A 19,055-nucleotide genomic window follows, 5' to 3' on the forward strand; every position below is an offset into this window, starting at 1 on the left:
CATGGACTGTGCACTCCCGGGGAAGGCAGCCGCTGCTCTTCTAACTGAAGGGAAGTTATGCAGACAACTGAGCCCTCGGATTTTAGCAGCTCTTTCCTGAGCTGATAGTGCCACTTAGCGTCTCAAGCTCTTGAACTTGATCCTTTCAAGGGATTTTATGTCCTCGGCCGTCTGCGAGAGGCAATAGGTCATCCAACTTGCAAGAAGTCACTTCTCCTAAGACTTGCGGATCATACCTAACACACAGAGTGTGTGGGTGCTGCTGCCACTTTCAGATGACCACGGAGAACCCCAGTCAGCGCTTAGATCCTTCAGCTCCATTGCCATCCAGCCCTAGTACAGGAGCTCTGCAGCCTGCACCGATGAGCCAACAGCCGGCCGCCATGGATACCTCCTCCTCCTCTTCTTCATCCTCCAAGAGCAAGAAGCCAAGTTCGGGGCTCAGGCGCCCTGAAAAGCCCCCCTATTCCTACATCGCTTTAATAGTAATGGCTATTCAGAGCTCTCCGACCAAAAGACTCACCCTGAGCGAGATCTACCAGTTCCTACAAGCCAGGTTCCCCTTCTTCAGAGGCTCCTACCAAGGTTGGAAAAACTCTGTACGCCACAACTTGTCTCTGAACGAGTGCTTCATCAAGCTGCCCAAAGGACTGGGCAGACCTGGAAAGGGGCATTACTGGACCATAGACCCTGCCAGCGAGTTCATGTTTGAGGAGGGCTCCTTCCGAAGAAGACCCCGAGGATTTCGGAGGAAATGCCAAGCTCTGAAACCCATGTACAGGATGATGAATGGTATCGGCTTTAGCACTTCTATCCTTCCCCAAGGATTTGATTTCCAAGCCCCACCTGCTTCCCTGGCATGTCATAGCAATGGCTATAACTTAGATATGATGACAAATTCTATGACTGGAGGATACGACAGCTTGAGTGGAGGTCACCATGTCCCACATATGTCCCCCAACCCAGGCTCCACATATATGGCCAGCTGCCCGGTGTCATCCAGCGGTGACTATGGACCAGACAGCAGCAGTAGCCCTGTCCCATCTTCTCCTGCCATGGCCAGTGCTATGGAATGTCATTCTCCTTACACAAGCCCCACCGCTCACTGGACATCATCTGGGGCCTCCCCATACCTGAAGCAGCAGGCCATGGCACCTGGCAACGCAGCATCCGCCAGTATCCACTCAGGCATGTCTTCCTACACCTTGGAACAGGGTTACCTCCATCAGAACAGCCGGGATGATCTCTCAGGTAATCTGCACAACATTTGCCTCTACCATTTCTGATTATTTAGTGATTCAACATTCTGTTCAGTGTTAAACATTGTAACCAAATTGTTAGGATATTACTCATACACTGATAACATGTATCCCTTTCTTTTCATGTTTGTGTACAGTTTAGGTTATAAAGGTAACAAATAAAATGTGTCATGGAGTTGATTTACTACATTCTCACTTAGCTTATAACGTGAAGCTGTGGTCAGTGCAATAATTTAGTCATCAAATCTTGTTTTTTGGTTTATTTGTTTTTTTTGCTGCACACTGTTGGATATCCAAAGTCCACAGCTACATACACTAAGCTCACTAAGCTAGGTTAGCATTCACCTAAAGTGGACATCATCTACTTTAGGTAATCAACCCCTATAGGCATTACATCAGGAGGGAAATAATTATAGGAGAGAGAGAGAGAGAGAGAGAGAGAGAGAGAGAGAGAGAGAAAATCAGGTGTCGCTGAGTTTGAGTTCACGTTCGATACCCAATTATTTGCAAAGGAAAAATGATCAGGATTTATTTGCACATAGTTGAACACAGGTTTATTTTATTGCTAAAGCATGCACTTGGCAGTCTCTCCTCAAACTATACATCTACCCAGAATCAAATGGAACAAGACAAATAAATACATAGATAGTGCTAAATTGTAAAATGCTTTGATTCGGCTTTATAATATCTCAATCTCAATGGTTCTCCTCTGTTACCTATTTTTCTGTTTTTCACTTTGCCTTTTTGCCATCCGTCAGAAAGAATGCTGACAGCACCTTAGCGGGTTACTAGTGCAGTGTATTTATTAAATTAGCAAAACGAGGCACGTAAGAGGAGCTGTAGGTTGAATGACTCTGATCACAGGTCATGTGTAAATCACAAGTAAATGGGGCTCCTGGGACAGAACATTACAGCCATTTATCAACATTAATATGTAGACCCGCTTTAAGACTTCACTTCATATACCCTTCTAGAGAGCACTCCATATTCCTGTCCATTGCCCTTGTCTAAATAAACTTTTTTAAATTCAGCTCTGAGCCAAACTGCTCCCTTAGCTCCAGACATAGGGCTGAGGGGCGATGTAAGGCAGCAGAACATACTGGATTTGTACTGGGAAATTTGCAAATAGACCTTTTAAATACGGGTCGCAGAGGTTAACTAAACAAAGACAGTCTAAGCTGGACCACACCGAAAGAGGATTTGAGCCTGACTTAACCCACATGAGAGCAACCTCTTGTTCAATTTTATGGGAATTTCAACAAGTAACAACTGCAAAAAAAAAAAAGTCTCACTGCCATTTTTTTTTTCATTCCACCCTCGTTGAACTGTCAATCACGTCCCGGGGAGCCAGGCAGCCCTCCTTATCTGTGAAGATATCCCCTATGGGAGTTTATCTGTATAATACATGTATAATCCAGGATTGTGTACTTACTAGAAGAGATTACACTGGCTGCATATCTGCACCGTGAACATGATTTGATTAGCACAGGGGAATGCAGTCATTTTCTCCTTACACGATCTTCAGTTTAAACGTATTCACAGGCAGCATTTAAAATAAAACACCTATAATAAAAGATGCTAAAGGCAGAATTGTAACCCTGTCAGTTTTATGATGCGTAAACTCTACACAGTGGAGTGTTTGCTGCATCTAAAATGTGTCAGCATGACATGTGTTTATTAGATATACATTTATCAGTATCTGTTTATAGAGATACATTTATTAGATAGGTGTGTGTGTGTGTGTGTGTGTGTATGTGTGTGTGTGTGTGTGTGTGTGTGTGTGTGTGTGTGTGTGTGTGTGTGTGTGTGTGTGTTTCCTGTAGTCTTCTGTAAACATTCCAAAAATGTCTGTTTTAAAATGCACCTTGTTTATTCAAATATAGTTATTATTCTACAATGCTCCTAGCTTAGACAGTAACTTATACTCAGTATATTTGGTTTGTGCTTGTTCTTAGATGTTTGTAACTAGATAGACAAGTAAAATACATTAATTTAAAGGAGGCAAATATTTAATTGTAATAAATTAGATTTATTTTCACGATGAAGGTGCTTTTGATTAAGAGAATATTAGTAAAATGTGGTGTATACAAGACTGTTTTTTCAATTGTTGCGATTATTAAAAAAAAACCCCAACAGTAATTATTTAGGACAAATAATGATATAACAGTTACACTGGTTATACCTGGTGTTGTCTGCTTAGAGCTAATCATTGGGCCTTTTTTTTCGAAGTGACCGAACGAGAAAGGTTACATGAGATTGTCAATATTAGCCTACAGAGACCAATGAAATTCACAGTTTCTCCAACTGTCATTTTTCAATGCCAGTGTTATAGTTTAATTTGCTTACTTGCAGCTATGCAATTAGCCAGGTTAAGTTATGGATATCTTTAGGAAATACGGGCTAATTATTATCAGTCATTTGCCGGATTTATTTACACCTATAAATCCGATTTATGACTTTTCAATAAACTTCCTTCCTGCCCTGCCAATATGCCATCCACATCAAAGTTAAGCCCCACTGTGTATGAGCTCCCAAATAACAATTTGTAAATCAGGCTAGTAGATGAAAGATTAGATAAGATTAGACGGCGTGGTGTGGCACATTACAGTACTTGTGCCTATACAAATGCCTCTGCAAATCCGCCGCGTTTTCACTAATTAGCAGAAAGCAAAATTCTTCTCTTTAATTAGGAAGTCCAGCAGCTCGTTAAAAACCGTGCTCACCTTTTACATGTGCCTAGTTCACCTTGAGGAGAAGGCAACTGGCCGTGTATTAAAAATTAATTACATAATGAGGTGTCTGCACAGATTTAATGAGCCTTGTGAAAATAATCCCCATTTTAAAGGGACATTCTTAACTAATTTTACATAAAATAAGGCCAGCCTCTAAAAGCTTGAGCCCCAGAAATGAGTGTGCTTTCATGTTGTATTACATGCAATATCCAGGCAGATTAGAAGCCCAGCGCCTGTTTTGTTGAGGTTTGGAAATACATATTTTCTCACATTGTTAATCCATGGAAACTGATTAAACCGGGGCCGTAAATAGGAAGCTTGGAAAGATTTATATGGAAATATAGCAAGGTGAGGTGGCTGCAGGCAATGATGGGGAAAGCACTCAGTGAAAGTGAAGCGTTGCCTTGGCAACAGTCAAATAGTGAATACTGGCACCATGCACAAACTAATTGGTTGCGTTTTGATAATCTGTGATGCAAAGTGTTAGGAGAAATGTATTGTAAGGGACCGCTGAACATGGGTTCATTTACTAAAGGAAAAGAAGCTGCTTACTTCAAAAGCGAACGTTGTCCAAAGCTTAGTATATAAGTGTATAAGACGAAGCTGTGGTTAGCTCAATTAACCAATCATGTGATAGTAAATATAATTTTTTTAAATTTAAATAATAGTTCCCTCAATTTATTTAAAGTGAACACGAATGCACCTTACTTACTATCATTAACTTTGCAAAGTGAACCTACACTATAATCAAAGTGCTTGGTGACCAGCCTTTACTCCTTTAGAAAATCGACTTCACAGTACTATATTTTAATCATGTAAAAGAATAGCGATTGACAGAAATGTCAAGATGTTAGACTGTCAGAAATATGTGGGTATGGAAAGCAGATATTTCAGAAAAAGCCACAGTAATATAAGTTATTGTTCCATATTAGTTGGCATTTATGGCAAACACTTCTAATATTTTATTAATTTGCCAAAGGTGTAGAGACTGTTCTCTTAGCTTATTTATTACACTGAAACACCAATCATGTGCAAAAAAAAAACAGGATTGCATACGATTGAACTGAAGGGAACACAACTACATTGCATTATCTAAGAACTTTGCAAAGTGAAAACTATTCACTCATTTAGTAAATCGACCCATCATTACATCACTGGGCAGGTATATTTACTTCTTTAGTAAATCGATGCATCATTAGAGCACTGCAGGTAATATCTACTCCTTTAGTAAAGCGACCCATCATTATATCACTCGGCAGGTAATATTTACTTCTATAGTATAATCGACCCATCAATGAATCACCGGGAAGGTAATATTTCCTTCTTTAGTAAATTGACCCATCATTACATCACTGGGCAGGTAATATTTCCTTCTTTAGTAAAAATCGACCCATCAATGAATCACCGGGCAGGTAATATTAATTACCAGTTAATTGACCCATCATTACATCACTGGGCAGGTCATATTTACTTTTTCAGTAAAATCGAACCATCAATAAATCACTGGGCAGGTAATATTTATTTATTTAGTAAATCGACCCATCATTACATCACTGGGCAGGTAATATTTACTTCTTTAGTAAATCGACCCATTATTAGATCACTGCAGGTAATATTTACACCTTTAGTGAAGCGACCCATCATTACATCACTGGGCAGGTAATATGTATTTATTTAGTAAATCGACACAGATCACTGGGCAGGTAATATTGAGGGGAAAAAAGTAATGTATCATTTAGTTTTGATAGGTTCCTGGATTTCACATATTTATCAGAGAATGTTAAGCTTCTCTATGTAAAGCAATTGTTAATTCCCGACAAGTGACCGTTTAACAAAATCACCTGTGATAGCTAGACAGAGCTGTATAAGAAAGAATAAGAGGATGAAGGTTGTGTGGTCTTATGTAATGCTCTTTTACATCACCAGTGAAAGGCAAATTGAGTCTTTCCAGCAGGTGATCACTTTGCCTTTCCTCTGATCAGTCACTGAGTGTCTGATGACACAAGCGCTATGTGCTATCTTCTAGTAACTGTTTGTGTTTCCATTGCAGTGGGATTGCCTCGTTACCAGCACCACTCCTCCCCTGTGTGCGACAGAAAGGATTTTGTTCTCAATTTTAACGGGATTTCATCTTTCCACCCGTCTGCCAGTAGTTCCTACTATCACCACCACCATCATCAAAGTGTCTGCCAGGATATAAAGCCATGTGTGATGTAGATCAGACTGTGTACTGTAGTGCACTGTGCCATGTGGGCATCGAGCACCCCCTTTGCTGGGGCTTGTCACCTGCACTGTGCTATCTCAATACTGGGCCATGCAGCCACACTAATGGCAAGGCATCAATCACGGTGCTAGATCTGTGGCTCCTTTTCTGCTCGGTGCTCAGCTGTCATATTTGAAGTGGTCGAGTACCCTTCATCTTCCTTCTTGAATTGCTTCCAATCGACTTTCATTGTCCGGGCACTTAAATATATCACTGCCTGCCAACCACAGGTAATAATAGAGTTTGATATGTTTACAATCCTGCAATCAGGAGGCATTGTCAGATCATATGGACAAGTATCTGGCCCCAGATACAAACATAGCACTTCTATCTGAGAAATACTGAAGAGCTGATAATACAAAAAAAAAAAGACACGAGTGTAATAAGTTTTATATATAAAAGGATACAAATGAACCAATATTATTAGCTGACTGCCATCAAATAATGGGGTCAGTCGAAATGCCTAACAAATCCAATGCATCTCCCTATTCAAATCAAACTTTCTTCGAGTATTTTCCATAAGATGGGGGTGATTTACATAAGGGATAATATCATACAGTTTAGAGTGCACTTGCCTCTGTTGGAAGCATCCAGGAAAACAATTTAAGACGGGTTAATTTTGAAATGGCTTGGCTAACCTATTTATTACTCCTTTAGTAAATCACACCTTTCAAACAAACCTGCAATCTACTCCTAGATTGTAAATGCTTCTTCTTGTTCTACGAAGAAGCTCCCTTCTGTGTATGGAAACAGATCCTGGTATAAATCATTACGTATTGTTGTTTGTGATAGTTGCTTTGTCTTTGTAAATATTTTCGATGTGACTTAACCGTGAATCATGGTTCATGTAAAACCAAATGCTGGAAATAATCTCCACATGGTGGAAATGACTGCGTGGTTTAAAAGAAATCTCGGAGCATTAGATGAAGCTCAATAGGAGCCTGAAGATTCCACTGCACCAGGCGAGAGAGCAATCTGATCAGTGAATCTCTCTGCGCTGTGTTACTTCTTCTTTTCTGTCCATCTTTATATTGTCTCTTTTCCTTCTTTCTCTTACACTATCCGCTGTTCTCTGTCTCTCAACCCCCTGTATATTTCCTTCTCTAACCTTCTACTCCTCCATTATTATTTTCTTCTGTCTCCAATTCACTCACTTATTTCCTTCCATGTCAATTCCCCTCTCCTTCTGTATCATATGCTCTGTGTTGCTTTCATCTTTTTACATCTATTTATCCCATCTCTATATATCCTTTAATTCTTACATCCTTGTTCCCTTTCACTTTTTATCTCTACAATGGTTCTTACATTCTGTTTACTTTCCCTCTCTCCCCTATATTTGCTATATCTTACAGTCTCTCCTTTTCTCTTCTCTCTTATATGTTCCATATTTCTTACCCTCTCTGTTCCTTTTACCTCTCTTCTATATATTAATTTCTCCATTACCCACTGTAACATCTCTGTTTCCTATGTATTTACTATTCTTTACCTCTCTCATTTACATATTTATATATCTTCTACCCTTTTTACCTATTTTAGCTATTATCCTATTTCTCCCTTTCACCCTTTCTCTCTGTTCCCTTCTACTTATTACACTCACTCTTTTTCTTTCTTTCTTTCTTTCTTTCTTTCTTTCTTTCTTTCTCTCTCTCTCTCTCTCTCTCTCTCTCTCTCTCTCTCTCTCTCTCTCTCTCTCTCGCTTTCATAAGCTATGTCGTTCCTCTCCCCCTCCCTCTCTCCTTTCTCTTTCATATAAGTTGTTGCGTTCCTTCTTTTTTCCTCTCCCTCATTCTCTCTAACATCATTGTCTTTTAACTCACTCACTCACTCACTCACTCACTCACTCACTCACACTCTTTCTTTCTTTTTCCCTTTCTACTATATCTTACCTTCTCCCCCTCTTTAAACTTCAGTGTATCCCAATTTAATTATCTGTCTCTTCTTATCCATCCCGGACCCCGCCACCACACAATTGACAAATGCAAATTTTAAATGTTAAAATAATGAAGCATATATGTAATAATTGGTAAGTCAACACCCATCTTCCACACATTTTCTCCATTACCGTCTAGTATTAACATATTGTATATATTAGAAATAAAATATTTTAGTAGGGCAAAATGCAACGTTATTTTTCGCCATTTTTTTCTTTAGATTTTCTTATCACAATATGTTGACAAAGTGTATCTGAAATCTGTATAATCCCACTATTGCTTTTTTTTTTTTTTTTTAAGAAAAGAATGTATTTGCACTTATGTAGTCGTAAAAAAAATGTTCAGATATTTGGATGTACATTTTTCCCCCAATAAAATGTTTATAACAAACGCCAATTGCGAATGATTTATCTTGCATTATTAAGGAATTAAAGTGGATGCATTTTATAATGGAAAAACATATGATGTAGTGCCTTTTCCCTAAAATATGAGATGTGTACATAGACTATAAGCCCTTGGTGGGCAGTAGTATATGTAGTTTACACTCTAACACAAATAAGGTAGTAAAATATGATATGGGTTGTTGAAATGCTATAAAAAAACTTTTTTTTTTTTTTTTGCTGTACAGTGGAATTGTGTTAAAGTCAAACAGTCAAATTAAATAGAATAAAATGCCAATTGACATATTCGGATGCTTGTGTTTGCTGAGACCACCAAATCCTTATTCAAAACGGAACGCTTTCCTTTTAAATAAAAGCGACCTGTTGAGTTACCTTTTATTCATCAGTGGTTGGAGAAAGGCTAAGGAGAGGCTATTTGTAGTGCCAATCTTGACAGAAAGGCATCTGTTTACAGCCAAATTTTCCCTGATATACTCATGTATTTCATGGATCTTTCTGTAATGTTTAACTTCTGCTTTATGCTTTAGATTTACCGATCCCCTTAAAAAGAGAATACGTAATGTCCGGGCTGTGATGAAAAAGAAGTAATAAGAATGGCTATTTAAAATGTATGCATCCCAGTGTGGTGTATCTAACATAAAGCTGGGATAAAACACTGCCATGCCCTTGCTGTAAGCAGATGTAAACAAGGTGCATAGTGCACCTAAATGTAAAGTCAGAGGTCACTGCTGGCCAGCCAGTCATTCTGCTCTCCCTGGTGGTTTACACACTGATGCTGGGGAATCGCATATTGCTGTCTATATTTATTTTTTTAAGCCCTATTTACATTTAACCAATATAAACTGTGAATTGCCAGAAGTCTGCTGTTTCCTGTCGTGTTCCCAGATCCTATTAATATAGGTTGGTAGTAAATAAAGGAGACAGGCTGCAGCTGCACTTGAACTCCCCACCTCTGCAGGGCTGACATGTGACTGTCACATCAGAGGCTGCTCTCATCTCTGCAGTCTAAAGGATGGAATAGAGTTGTCAGCGGGGCAACCAGCGTCTGTACTATCCACTGTACAGTACACTGTGGGCCATCATAAATATGTAGCATTGCACGTGCCTGTGTAAAATAAGCAGAATGTTGCAGTCTTTGTCAAGTTTTAATTATTCAATGTATTTATTTATTTTTCTATAGACACTTTGCAAACCATCAAAAACTCACAAAAACTTACAAAACCATCAAAGTTTGTACTGGAAAAATGAATAATAATAACAATAACGACAACAATAGCACCAGTAACCACAACAACAATACTAATTTTGTTATGTCAAAACTATGCAATGATAATCAAGTGTATAAAGTGTAGACTGCAGGCTAATAAAATCAGTCAAGTAATAAAGAAGCAAATTCTAGCATTGCTAATTAGGAACTAGCTACATTGCAGTCCTTGTCAAGTTTAATTAATTAAATGGATTTATTTATTTAAAAAAAGGTATAAACCATTAATAAAAACATAGCTTGTTAGCTAATTTCATAACTCTAAATGTGTACTAGAGAATAATAATAATAACAACAACAATAATAATTATGACAATAATAAAAACAATAGCACCAATAACCATAACAACAATACTTTGCTATGACAAAACAATGCAATAACCTAATTTATACAAGTGTATAAAGTGTAGGCTGCAGGCTAATGAACGCAGGCAAGCAACAAAGCAGCAAAATTCTGTGAAAAATTATCATTAGAAGCTAGCTAGCTGTTATTATTTTTTAAAATGATGAACCCAAAGCAAATTTTACACTAGAAAGACATTTCACACTCTCATGGATAGTGATTGAACCTGTAGAGCTTTCTGCAACCCTAGCAGCAGAGCTCTAATGGAATGATTGAGAAAATCACTATAACATGTGGTCTACATATATATTTATGTATCTCTATTTATCTTTGTATATCTATCCATTGTCTTGTTCTTACTGCTTCCTTGACTTCTGCCTAGGCGCAGGTGACATTGTTCTCCTTTCGGGAAGATCCCGGGGAATGGTGAGTAGCCCAATTCTTTAGAGAATGCGCTCCTGCACTGTTACATCACACACGATTTGGGCTACTAATTTTTCCCTAGTCATCCCCTGCTGCAGTATGGAAGCTGGGTAGGTAGGTATATTTATCAACTTTTTTTACCTCTCTTTTTTTATTCACTGCACCGTATTGGCATGGTGGAGTGGGGGGGACTTGGACAAAGTTAATAAGCAGAGGATGCTTATAGTGCAATGTTTACCCTTTATGTTTTTAATTGCTTGTTAAATATTTTAAATAAACTGGGTTTTACCTAAATATTTTTGCTCTGTTTGCTTTACTTACCAGGACAGAGTAGATCTTGGTAATAGCATTTTATATTAAGCAGAGGTGTACAGCTGGAATGAGATGTTGGAAAGATATGATTATAAATGAGGAAATAATTATTTCCATTGTTTCCCCAGGTTGCTGTTGCTGAAAGTTTTATTGCATTTATTAAAGTGTATGCAATCCCTAACAATGAACTTCTCTTATTTGGTCTCTTCTGGTCTGTTAAATATACCATTGAATGTGTTTGGTTATATCTGTTTGATCAGTTTAAAACATATACCTGTTGATCTTGCCAGAAATTGTGTGAGCTTCCTGTGCTCTCTGCCTCTACTAACTGTCATCATTGGAAAGGAAGTGTGTTACCAGAAGAATTACCAGGAACAAAGAAAAAGAAAAAGGTTTAAACCAAAGATATCTATTTTTGTTTTGGGGTTTTTCATACACAATGGTGCTGATTTATGAATGTTCTGCACATTGCATAGTCCCTAGATGGTGCTGAAGAACACAGTAATTTTCTCAGCACCATCCATTGTTAAATTTGACTACAAAAGTGGAAATGCACTTTAAGCACATTGACTACACTTTAAGCATATGATTTACACTTTAAGCACATTGGCTACACTTTAAGCACATGATTTGCCTACCTATTCGGCTGATGGAGAGACATTTGCAGACATTGCTTTTCCCTTTTTTTAGTAACATTAACTATGGATTATGCCAGTGGTTCACAAACTTAGTAACCTCAGGACTTACATTTGTCTTTTGTCATTAAATTGCACCGTACTGATACCGCGCATTGCTTTGCGGGCTATCGAACTCTGAGTGGGAGGTACATTTGGGGTTCCATTTGAATGAATGGCAACGTAGCACAACTCCCGCAAGGTAGGTGTGATTGTGTGGTAAAGTGTGTTAATCACACTGTACTAGTGTGAACGTGCCCTCAAAAACAATGACAGACACACACAACCACAGGCACAATCTCACACACTCACATACATTCTCACACACACTCCAAAACATTTTTCTTTTTTTTTTCTTTTTTGTTAAGATTCACTCTACCTTACCTCAGGGGATCCTCAGCCTGGGGTCCAGTATGGGCTGCTGTGCTGTGATGGAGCTCCATTCATATGTTCATTGCTTGTACAGCTCCCTTGGTGCCGGAGCCAGAATGGGACATCACTCCAGTCCAGGCACCCTTTACAGGGCACTCGAGGGAGCTGTAAGCAATACATGTATGGATGGAGCTCCCTCACGGCCATACCCCCAGCCTACCCTACCTCAAGCTGACACTTGGCACTGGGCAGCATATTTTGATTGGCTGCTTGGGGCAAAAAGTGATAGTGCTGTGATAGAGGGAGGCTAAGGAGCCTCTCACCAAGCGCAGTAGAAGGTGCGTGGCAACCGACTGAACATGGGGTTGCGACCCACTTTTGAGTCACAATCCAGCAGTTGAGAACCATGGGATAAAGTAATGCATAGTCTTTAAGAAATTATAAGGGGTCTATTCACAAAGCTGCCGAAGGATCTGGCCGTAGCTTCGGCCGATCCTTCGGCTGGCTTCGGCCCCAGGACCCCTTCGGTTCAGGAGAACCGAGGGGGTGCTGTACGGGCTAGCAATTATGATTTTATACACCTCAGAATACTCCTTTAGTCAATCATTACTACATCTTAAATCAAACCAAAACGCACATGGAAAGTTCAATGGGTTCAGTTTTCACCTATAGTTTTTATATAGTACATTGTTTAAATCCCAATTTGTCAAAATTTGCATGTGCCATTGGAATGAAAGCAATTATATGAGAAGTCCGCGCAGGACTCAGCATGGTTTTCAATATCTTTTAAAGATTTATAAAACATCAGCAGAATACACGAGAAGAAATATGCTGCAAGTATTATAAAATTCATTTAAAAGCACCTTAAAAAAATGTTTTTGTTTTTGTTTTAGTAAAAATGTATACAGTAAGTATGAATAAGAACACTACTGCCATGCTAAAATTGTAAGCATGCAGAAAAAAAATTGAATTACCAACGATAACCTATGCCATGTTGCTCTAGTCCTCGGTGGAAACATATGGCCTTCTGTAATCCTGAGCTATATAAACAATCATTTTTAAATGATCTGAAAGGGCTCCGGCTGCCCGTGGAATTGTCTTGGTAAGGAATTATTTATCATATGTTAATGTTTTTCTTGCATTTTTCTCTTTGTTCAGCTGCAGGAACCTTAAAGGGGTACTCCAGGAATTTTAGAAGTTAACCCTTGAAGTGGGGCTAGACCTGCACTGCAATGGTTAACTTCTCCTTTCTTTCTAGGGGACCGAATAAAAAGGAAATACTCAACCAAGACTTGATCCCGCCTGGCTGCTAGACTGGTCCCCGCAGCTTCTTCTCCCCCGAGCTCCGGAGGGTCCAAGGTCCAGTGAGTATAGTGTATTAGATGTGAGGTCACTAAGGGACATTCCATTGCTAGCAGCCAGGCAGGGCTCGGATGAGTATTTCTACTTTATTTTTCCCCATAGGAATAAACAAGCTGTTAACCCTTGCAGTGTGGGGGTCGCCGCACTGCAGGGGTTAACTTTTAAAATTCCAAGAGATCTGCATTAATTTGTGGAATTAGCTGAGTCCAGTATCCTCTACTCTCATGAGTAATGCACTCATGTGTGTTGTGTTGCCCTGCAGGTGCATTGCTTTAGTGCATTTTAATAAGGGTATTCTTTAAAAGTGTGTTACTGCAATACAAATGTGTAAAGCCAGCCTAAATGTAAAATGTTGTGCTGCTTTTTTAAAGGGTATGTAGACTCTAACAATGAACTTCTTTAATTTGGTCCCCTTTGGTCTGTTAAATATACCATTGTTTTGTTATATCTATTCAATCAGTGAAAAAATAACAGTTGATTCTGCCAGAAATGTTCTCAGTTTATTACTTTTTTTGCTTTCTTCCTGTGTGAAATTCTAATGATTTACATTGATCCCAGCTTTGTCGCAGGCTTACAGAACCCCTCATCTGTATTTTATGAAGAAGAGAAAAAGGGGAGATTTTGTAGTTCTGTTGTATAATGGCAGCACTGCTCCTCCATAGATACAGTATGGTGATTGAGTGCTATCACTCTAGGACAGGACGTGTGTTGGCAGAATCACCAGATTAAAATAAAGGAAAAAAGGTCTGAACAAGAAAACGAATGCAGCCACCTCATCTAAGGACTGGTAAGCTGCAATATGCTAAATAGTAAACCAATAGTGCTACGCCCCAAACTAAAATGAAACTCTACATAAAGTGCTTAAAAAACAGCATAAGTACTACCATGTGATACATAAATATGAATGCACAATTACATTTCTTAAAACAAAATATAAAATGTGTTGAAAATGAGACCACAACTCCAGTCTTTCAAATATATAAAACAGCTGTGGAAAAGGCACCCGCCTTGGGAAGTATGCAGCTGGAGATGGCGGAGTGAGTGTAGGAGTAAATACTCCATTGCTGCTGTTATGCTTAGGGTTGCTACCTTTTCTTCCAGTGAAACCCGAACACTCTAGCACCATGCAGCCTTTTTTGGGGGAGAATATACAGGAGAGAGCGAGGAGAGACAGCCAGGAGAGAGAGCGAGGAGAGACAGCGAGGAGAGACAGCCAGGAGGGAAAGAAAGGAGAGAGTGACACCATTGGCAAGTGGAAAAAGGGCACATATCCCTGACCAGCAGTAAGGGGGAACACACCACTGACCAGCAGCAAAGAGGGCACACACCACTGACCAGCAGTAAAAGGGCACACACCACTGACCAGGTAGTAAGGGGGCATACACCACGAACTAGCAGTAAGAGGGCCCACCCCGCTGACCATTACTAAGGGTGCACACACCACTGACGAGCACGCACACACCACTGACCAGCAGTAAGGGGGCACACACCACTGACTAGCAGAAAGGGGGCACACACCACTGACCAGCAGAAAGAGGGCACACACCACTGACCAGCAGTAAAGGGGGTACACGCCACAGACCTGCAGTAAAGGGGGAACACACCACTGACCAGCAGCAAAGGGGGCACACATCACTGACCAGCACGCACACACCACTGACCAGCAGTAAAGGGGGCACACACCACTGACCAGCAGTAAGAGGGCCCACACCACTAGCCAGCAGTAAGAGGGCACACACCACTGACAAGCAGTAAGGGGGCACACAACACTGACCAGCAGTAAAAGGGGCACACAACACTGACCACCAGTAAGGGGGCACACTGCAGACCAGCAATAAGAAATACATATATTCAAACACCAATTAGTGAGCGCACATTGTTGAAAACCAATGAGAGTGGTCAGTCTATGATCACTTGTTGCACTGCCTGCATCTCCACTCTCAGCCATTCAGTGGAAGGCTACAAGTGTTCTTCTAGAGCCCGGGGGCCTGATCACCAGCACACACGGCACTGACAAGCTGCACACTGCTGTCATGTGGCTGCAGAGGAGAAACCAGCTACGGGGCACTTCTTGGATGCCGGAGGGGCCTGACAGAATGGACAGATGCAGCACCAGTCACCGGTAAGTGCATACCCTTACACTTTGTTGCTCCAGGGTGGCAGCCTGATATCTCCAGGGTCTCGGGTGGGCTGTGGAGGGTCTCAGAAGGGTTATAGAGGGGTCTCAGGTGGGCTTTGTAGGGTCTCAGGTGGGCTGTGTGGGGTCTCAGGTGGCCTGTTTCCAGGTTCTCAGGTGGGCTGTGCGGGGTCTCTGGTGGGCTGTGCGGGGTCCACGGTGGCAAAAATGATAGCGCAATCGTTTGTATGTGATTTGTAAGATTGTTTGTTGATTACGATCACTACTCACAGACATGCAACCTTCTTCGCACGATCGCTTGCAATGATAACAGATCTGCCTCACACACCACCCTCGGCATGGAATAATTCTCCAGCAAGTTGGACAATGATGGTCAGAGACATCTGCTATTTCTGACTTTCACAAGTAACCTTTTTATTGTCAGCTTTTGATTGCTTCTGGCCCGGTGTACACATGAGCAATCCAGGACACGCGTCCTGGGATCGCGCGGTCCTGCACAATTGCAGCCAGCGATTGCCATGTTACCCCCATTGACTTCAATGGGGTACATTCGCGCGGCAATTGCAGAAAAAAGGTACATGTACCTTTTTTTGCGATACACGACGCGCAGCTGTTTTCGGATGCACGTGCGGAATTGCGGCGGGATCATCTCTTGCATGCAGAATCAATATGAGTGGCATGTGGGTTACTTACACAAAGACCCAGAAGAGCAGCGCTCGACTGCCGCGCTCCTCCAGCAGTGCCTGCATCATGCCCCAACATACGACGAACTGGCAGTGGAGATCCGCAGCGATCGCACCAGATTGCTCTCCACTGACAGCTCGAATCTAATTCTCAGAGCCATGCACAGCGATCTCCGCAGGAGCGCTCCACTGACAGCCCAAACATTTCTCACCTGCTCTCCTCTGGTTCTCAAGGACCTGCCTGCTGCTGGTTTCTAGGAGACGTGGAATGGACCAATAGGGGGTGCCCGGGATCAGATCACACTGGGCCCCCCTTAGCCGTGGGCGCTGGTGTAGCGGCACCGGCTGCACCATCGGTAGGTCCGCCCCTGGTGCACCTCATATCATGAATGCATGCACAGGCCACCTACCTATAGCTCCCCTCCTTGGGCTACAGAACTCTACCACTTCCAGCCTTGTCTCCAGCCTTACAGTGCTCCAGCTTAAGCAGGGCCCCATGGCTGCCCCTGTCTGCCTGATAGCTTGAGTCCGGTTTTCTACTAACATGTAAACACAAGCGCAGTTTGACCATTGAAATATATAGTCAGGACTTTCTGGTGAGTGCTCATTTTGTTAATAGAATACTGGAGGAAGTAACATACTGATTATCTTATATCTACTGTATATGAATTTTTGGGCGATTAAAAAAATCTGAAGAAAGTCCTTAGTTATCATCGAGTGAAGTGAATAGTTTTGATGGAAGATACACATAAACTTTATTAGAGTGAATTTACTTTGTTATGCACCAATTGAACTGATATATTTCATATTTCGTTTATCTTATTTTTTTACATGTTGGATATTTATTATATTTGCATTACAGTTTTGATAACATTTATCACTGAACAATTTACCAGTGCATGGTATTTTTGCATATATATCTTTTGAAACTTTGTCAGCACTGCAGCGGTAACACAACCATAAGATTAACCATTCGACCATAGCGCAGATTATTTATTGATATATAGGGCCCCATGGCTGCCCCTGTCTGCCTGATAGTTTGTGTCTGGTTTTCAACTACCGTGAAAACCGGGCACAGCACTCTAAAACCGGACAGTCCAGGGGAATCCCAGACAGGTGGCAACCCTACTTATACTTCTCCCACAGACCTTTTCTCCTCTCCAATTGGTGACACTCACCTTATCATCCATCCCCTTCCAATCACTCGAATTCACTTGGTAGTAAGCCATGGCACTATATTTCTCATCCTCAGTATTTGAAACAAGGAATACTTGCACATGTTTAAGGTCATCCTCCTGCATCAGGTCAGTGATCGCATGATCAAATATGGCCTTTGTCTCCTCACTACCAGTTTGCAGGACTATAGCAGAATCAGCAGACGTGGAGGAGGAGGAAGAAAAGAATGCACTGGCATCAGTTGCAGACAACTGGCTGCTGTGCCCCTGGTGGAAATAAATAGAGAAAGGCTTTGTCTGACATTGAACTACTTCCAATGTGTCAATATTTAGTGCTCCTATCTTACAAATACAATGCAAGTTACATACGATCCTTTGCATCATAAACTGTACCTTTAATCTACACGTAGAGAGTAATCAATATATTGATGTATTAAAAATATGGTGTTAATTGAGATGGAAGAAATAGCCCCAAAAAATGGAGGGACCCTTATTACATTGAGAAAGGGATTAACATTTTAGAAAGTAAAAAAAAAAAAACCATTGTAATATGGCTAGCTGAATTTTGGTGTTAGATAAAAGTGCATGGAGCATCAGATGGAAATGAAACAGATTATTACTTGATGAAAACACATACAAAAAGCTAAAGAAGGATCCTTCGATACATTATAAGAAAAAGTTAAAGGCCAAGTTTATCCTTTAGACCGTGTTTCATGTTAAAACCATATTCAGTGTATATGGATATACGTTAAATGGATACCTTTTGGAAAATCTTCAAAAAGATAATCTTGAGGAAGGTATGTTTCTGATCACACCTGATGTTTGTTCATTATATACCATTATAAATAATAGAGATGCTAGACTTGCTCTTGATTGGGCATTACAAAAGAGAGAGGATCTCCAAACAGTAGAAAAAGAACTCATTAGGTCAGTGTTAGTTTGCCTTAAGCCATAATTATTTCTGGTATGATAAATACTTTTACATTCAATGCGATGGAAGCAAACTTTGTTACAAGCTTAGCCAACATTTTTATGGCTGAGAAGAGTATACTATTTTTAATGTTATGAGACCAGATTTAATTTTTTAAATGCTATATAGATAATATCATTATGGTTTGGAAAGGTTCAGAGGAGAGTTTAATCTCCTTCTTAACAGAAATGAATAACATTAGTAGGAACATTAAGCTGTTTTATGAGTATGGCAAGCGCTCCATTCATTTTTATATTCATCGATAAGGGTATATTATGTACAAAATGTATAAGTAGATAGATAAAAACAAGTATTTGCCTGTAACTAGTTTCCATCATCACACATACACTGGAGTGTACAATTCTAAGTCAGGGAAGACCCCGATTTTTCATGGGCCCATTGTAAGATCTGAATGCTCATTTTGGTGTCCCTTCACACCCCAAAAAAAACCTCTTAAATGCCTGGTTTGGATTTCTAGGTATTATTTGAATGGTGTGCACCATCCATGTACCATATATGACAAAGAAAGGTGGGACCACTTAAGTAAGTCAGGGAGACTTCTCAGCATGTGGGGGATGTTCACTGTATAAAGTTTATGAGGATTTTTAGGTATGTAAACACCCAGATAGGGTATCTCAAATGGGTAAGGCACACTCCAGTCAGGCTTTGTACAGGTCATGAGGTACAGTATGCTTGATTTATCCAAATTTGTGGAATAACCCAATATAGTACAGTAAGTTGCTATCATTGAAAA

At 40.4% G+C, this 19,055-nt stretch overlaps 1 protein-coding gene across 1 annotated transcript; it reads left to right on the top strand.

Moving 5' to 3' along the window:
• Positions 1-275: 275 nt before the first annotated feature.
• FOXF2 (forkhead box F2) lies at positions 276-6,269 on the top strand. Its single transcript, XM_018556925.1, has 2 exons — positions 276-1,251; positions 6,042-6,269. Exons 1-2 carry the CDS (start codon positions 276-278, stop codon positions 6,206-6,208), a joined length of 1,143 nt encoding a protein of 380 aa, XP_018412427.1. The 3' UTR covers positions 6,209-6,269.
• The last annotated feature ends 12,786 nt before the right edge of the window (positions 6,270-19,055 follow it).

The sequence above is a fragment of the Nanorana parkeri genome, unplaced genomic scaffold, assembly GCF_000935625.1.
Source record: "Nanorana parkeri isolate BGI_ZX_2015 unplaced genomic scaffold, ASM93562v1 scaffold258, whole genome shotgun sequence".
NCBI lineage: Eukaryota > Metazoa > Chordata > Amphibia > Anura > Dicroglossidae > Nanorana > Nanorana parkeri.

Excerpts from the sequence above, each read along its gene's own strand:
- FOXF2 (XM_018556925.1), top strand. The coding sequence starts at position 276 with ATGACCACGGAGAACCCCAGTCAGCGCTTAGATCCTTCAGCTCCATTG. Across the intron at positions 1,252-6,041 it reads CAGCCGGGATGATCTCTCAG|TGGGATTGCCTCGTTACCAG; the intron begins GTAATCTGCACA and ends TTTCCATTGCAG.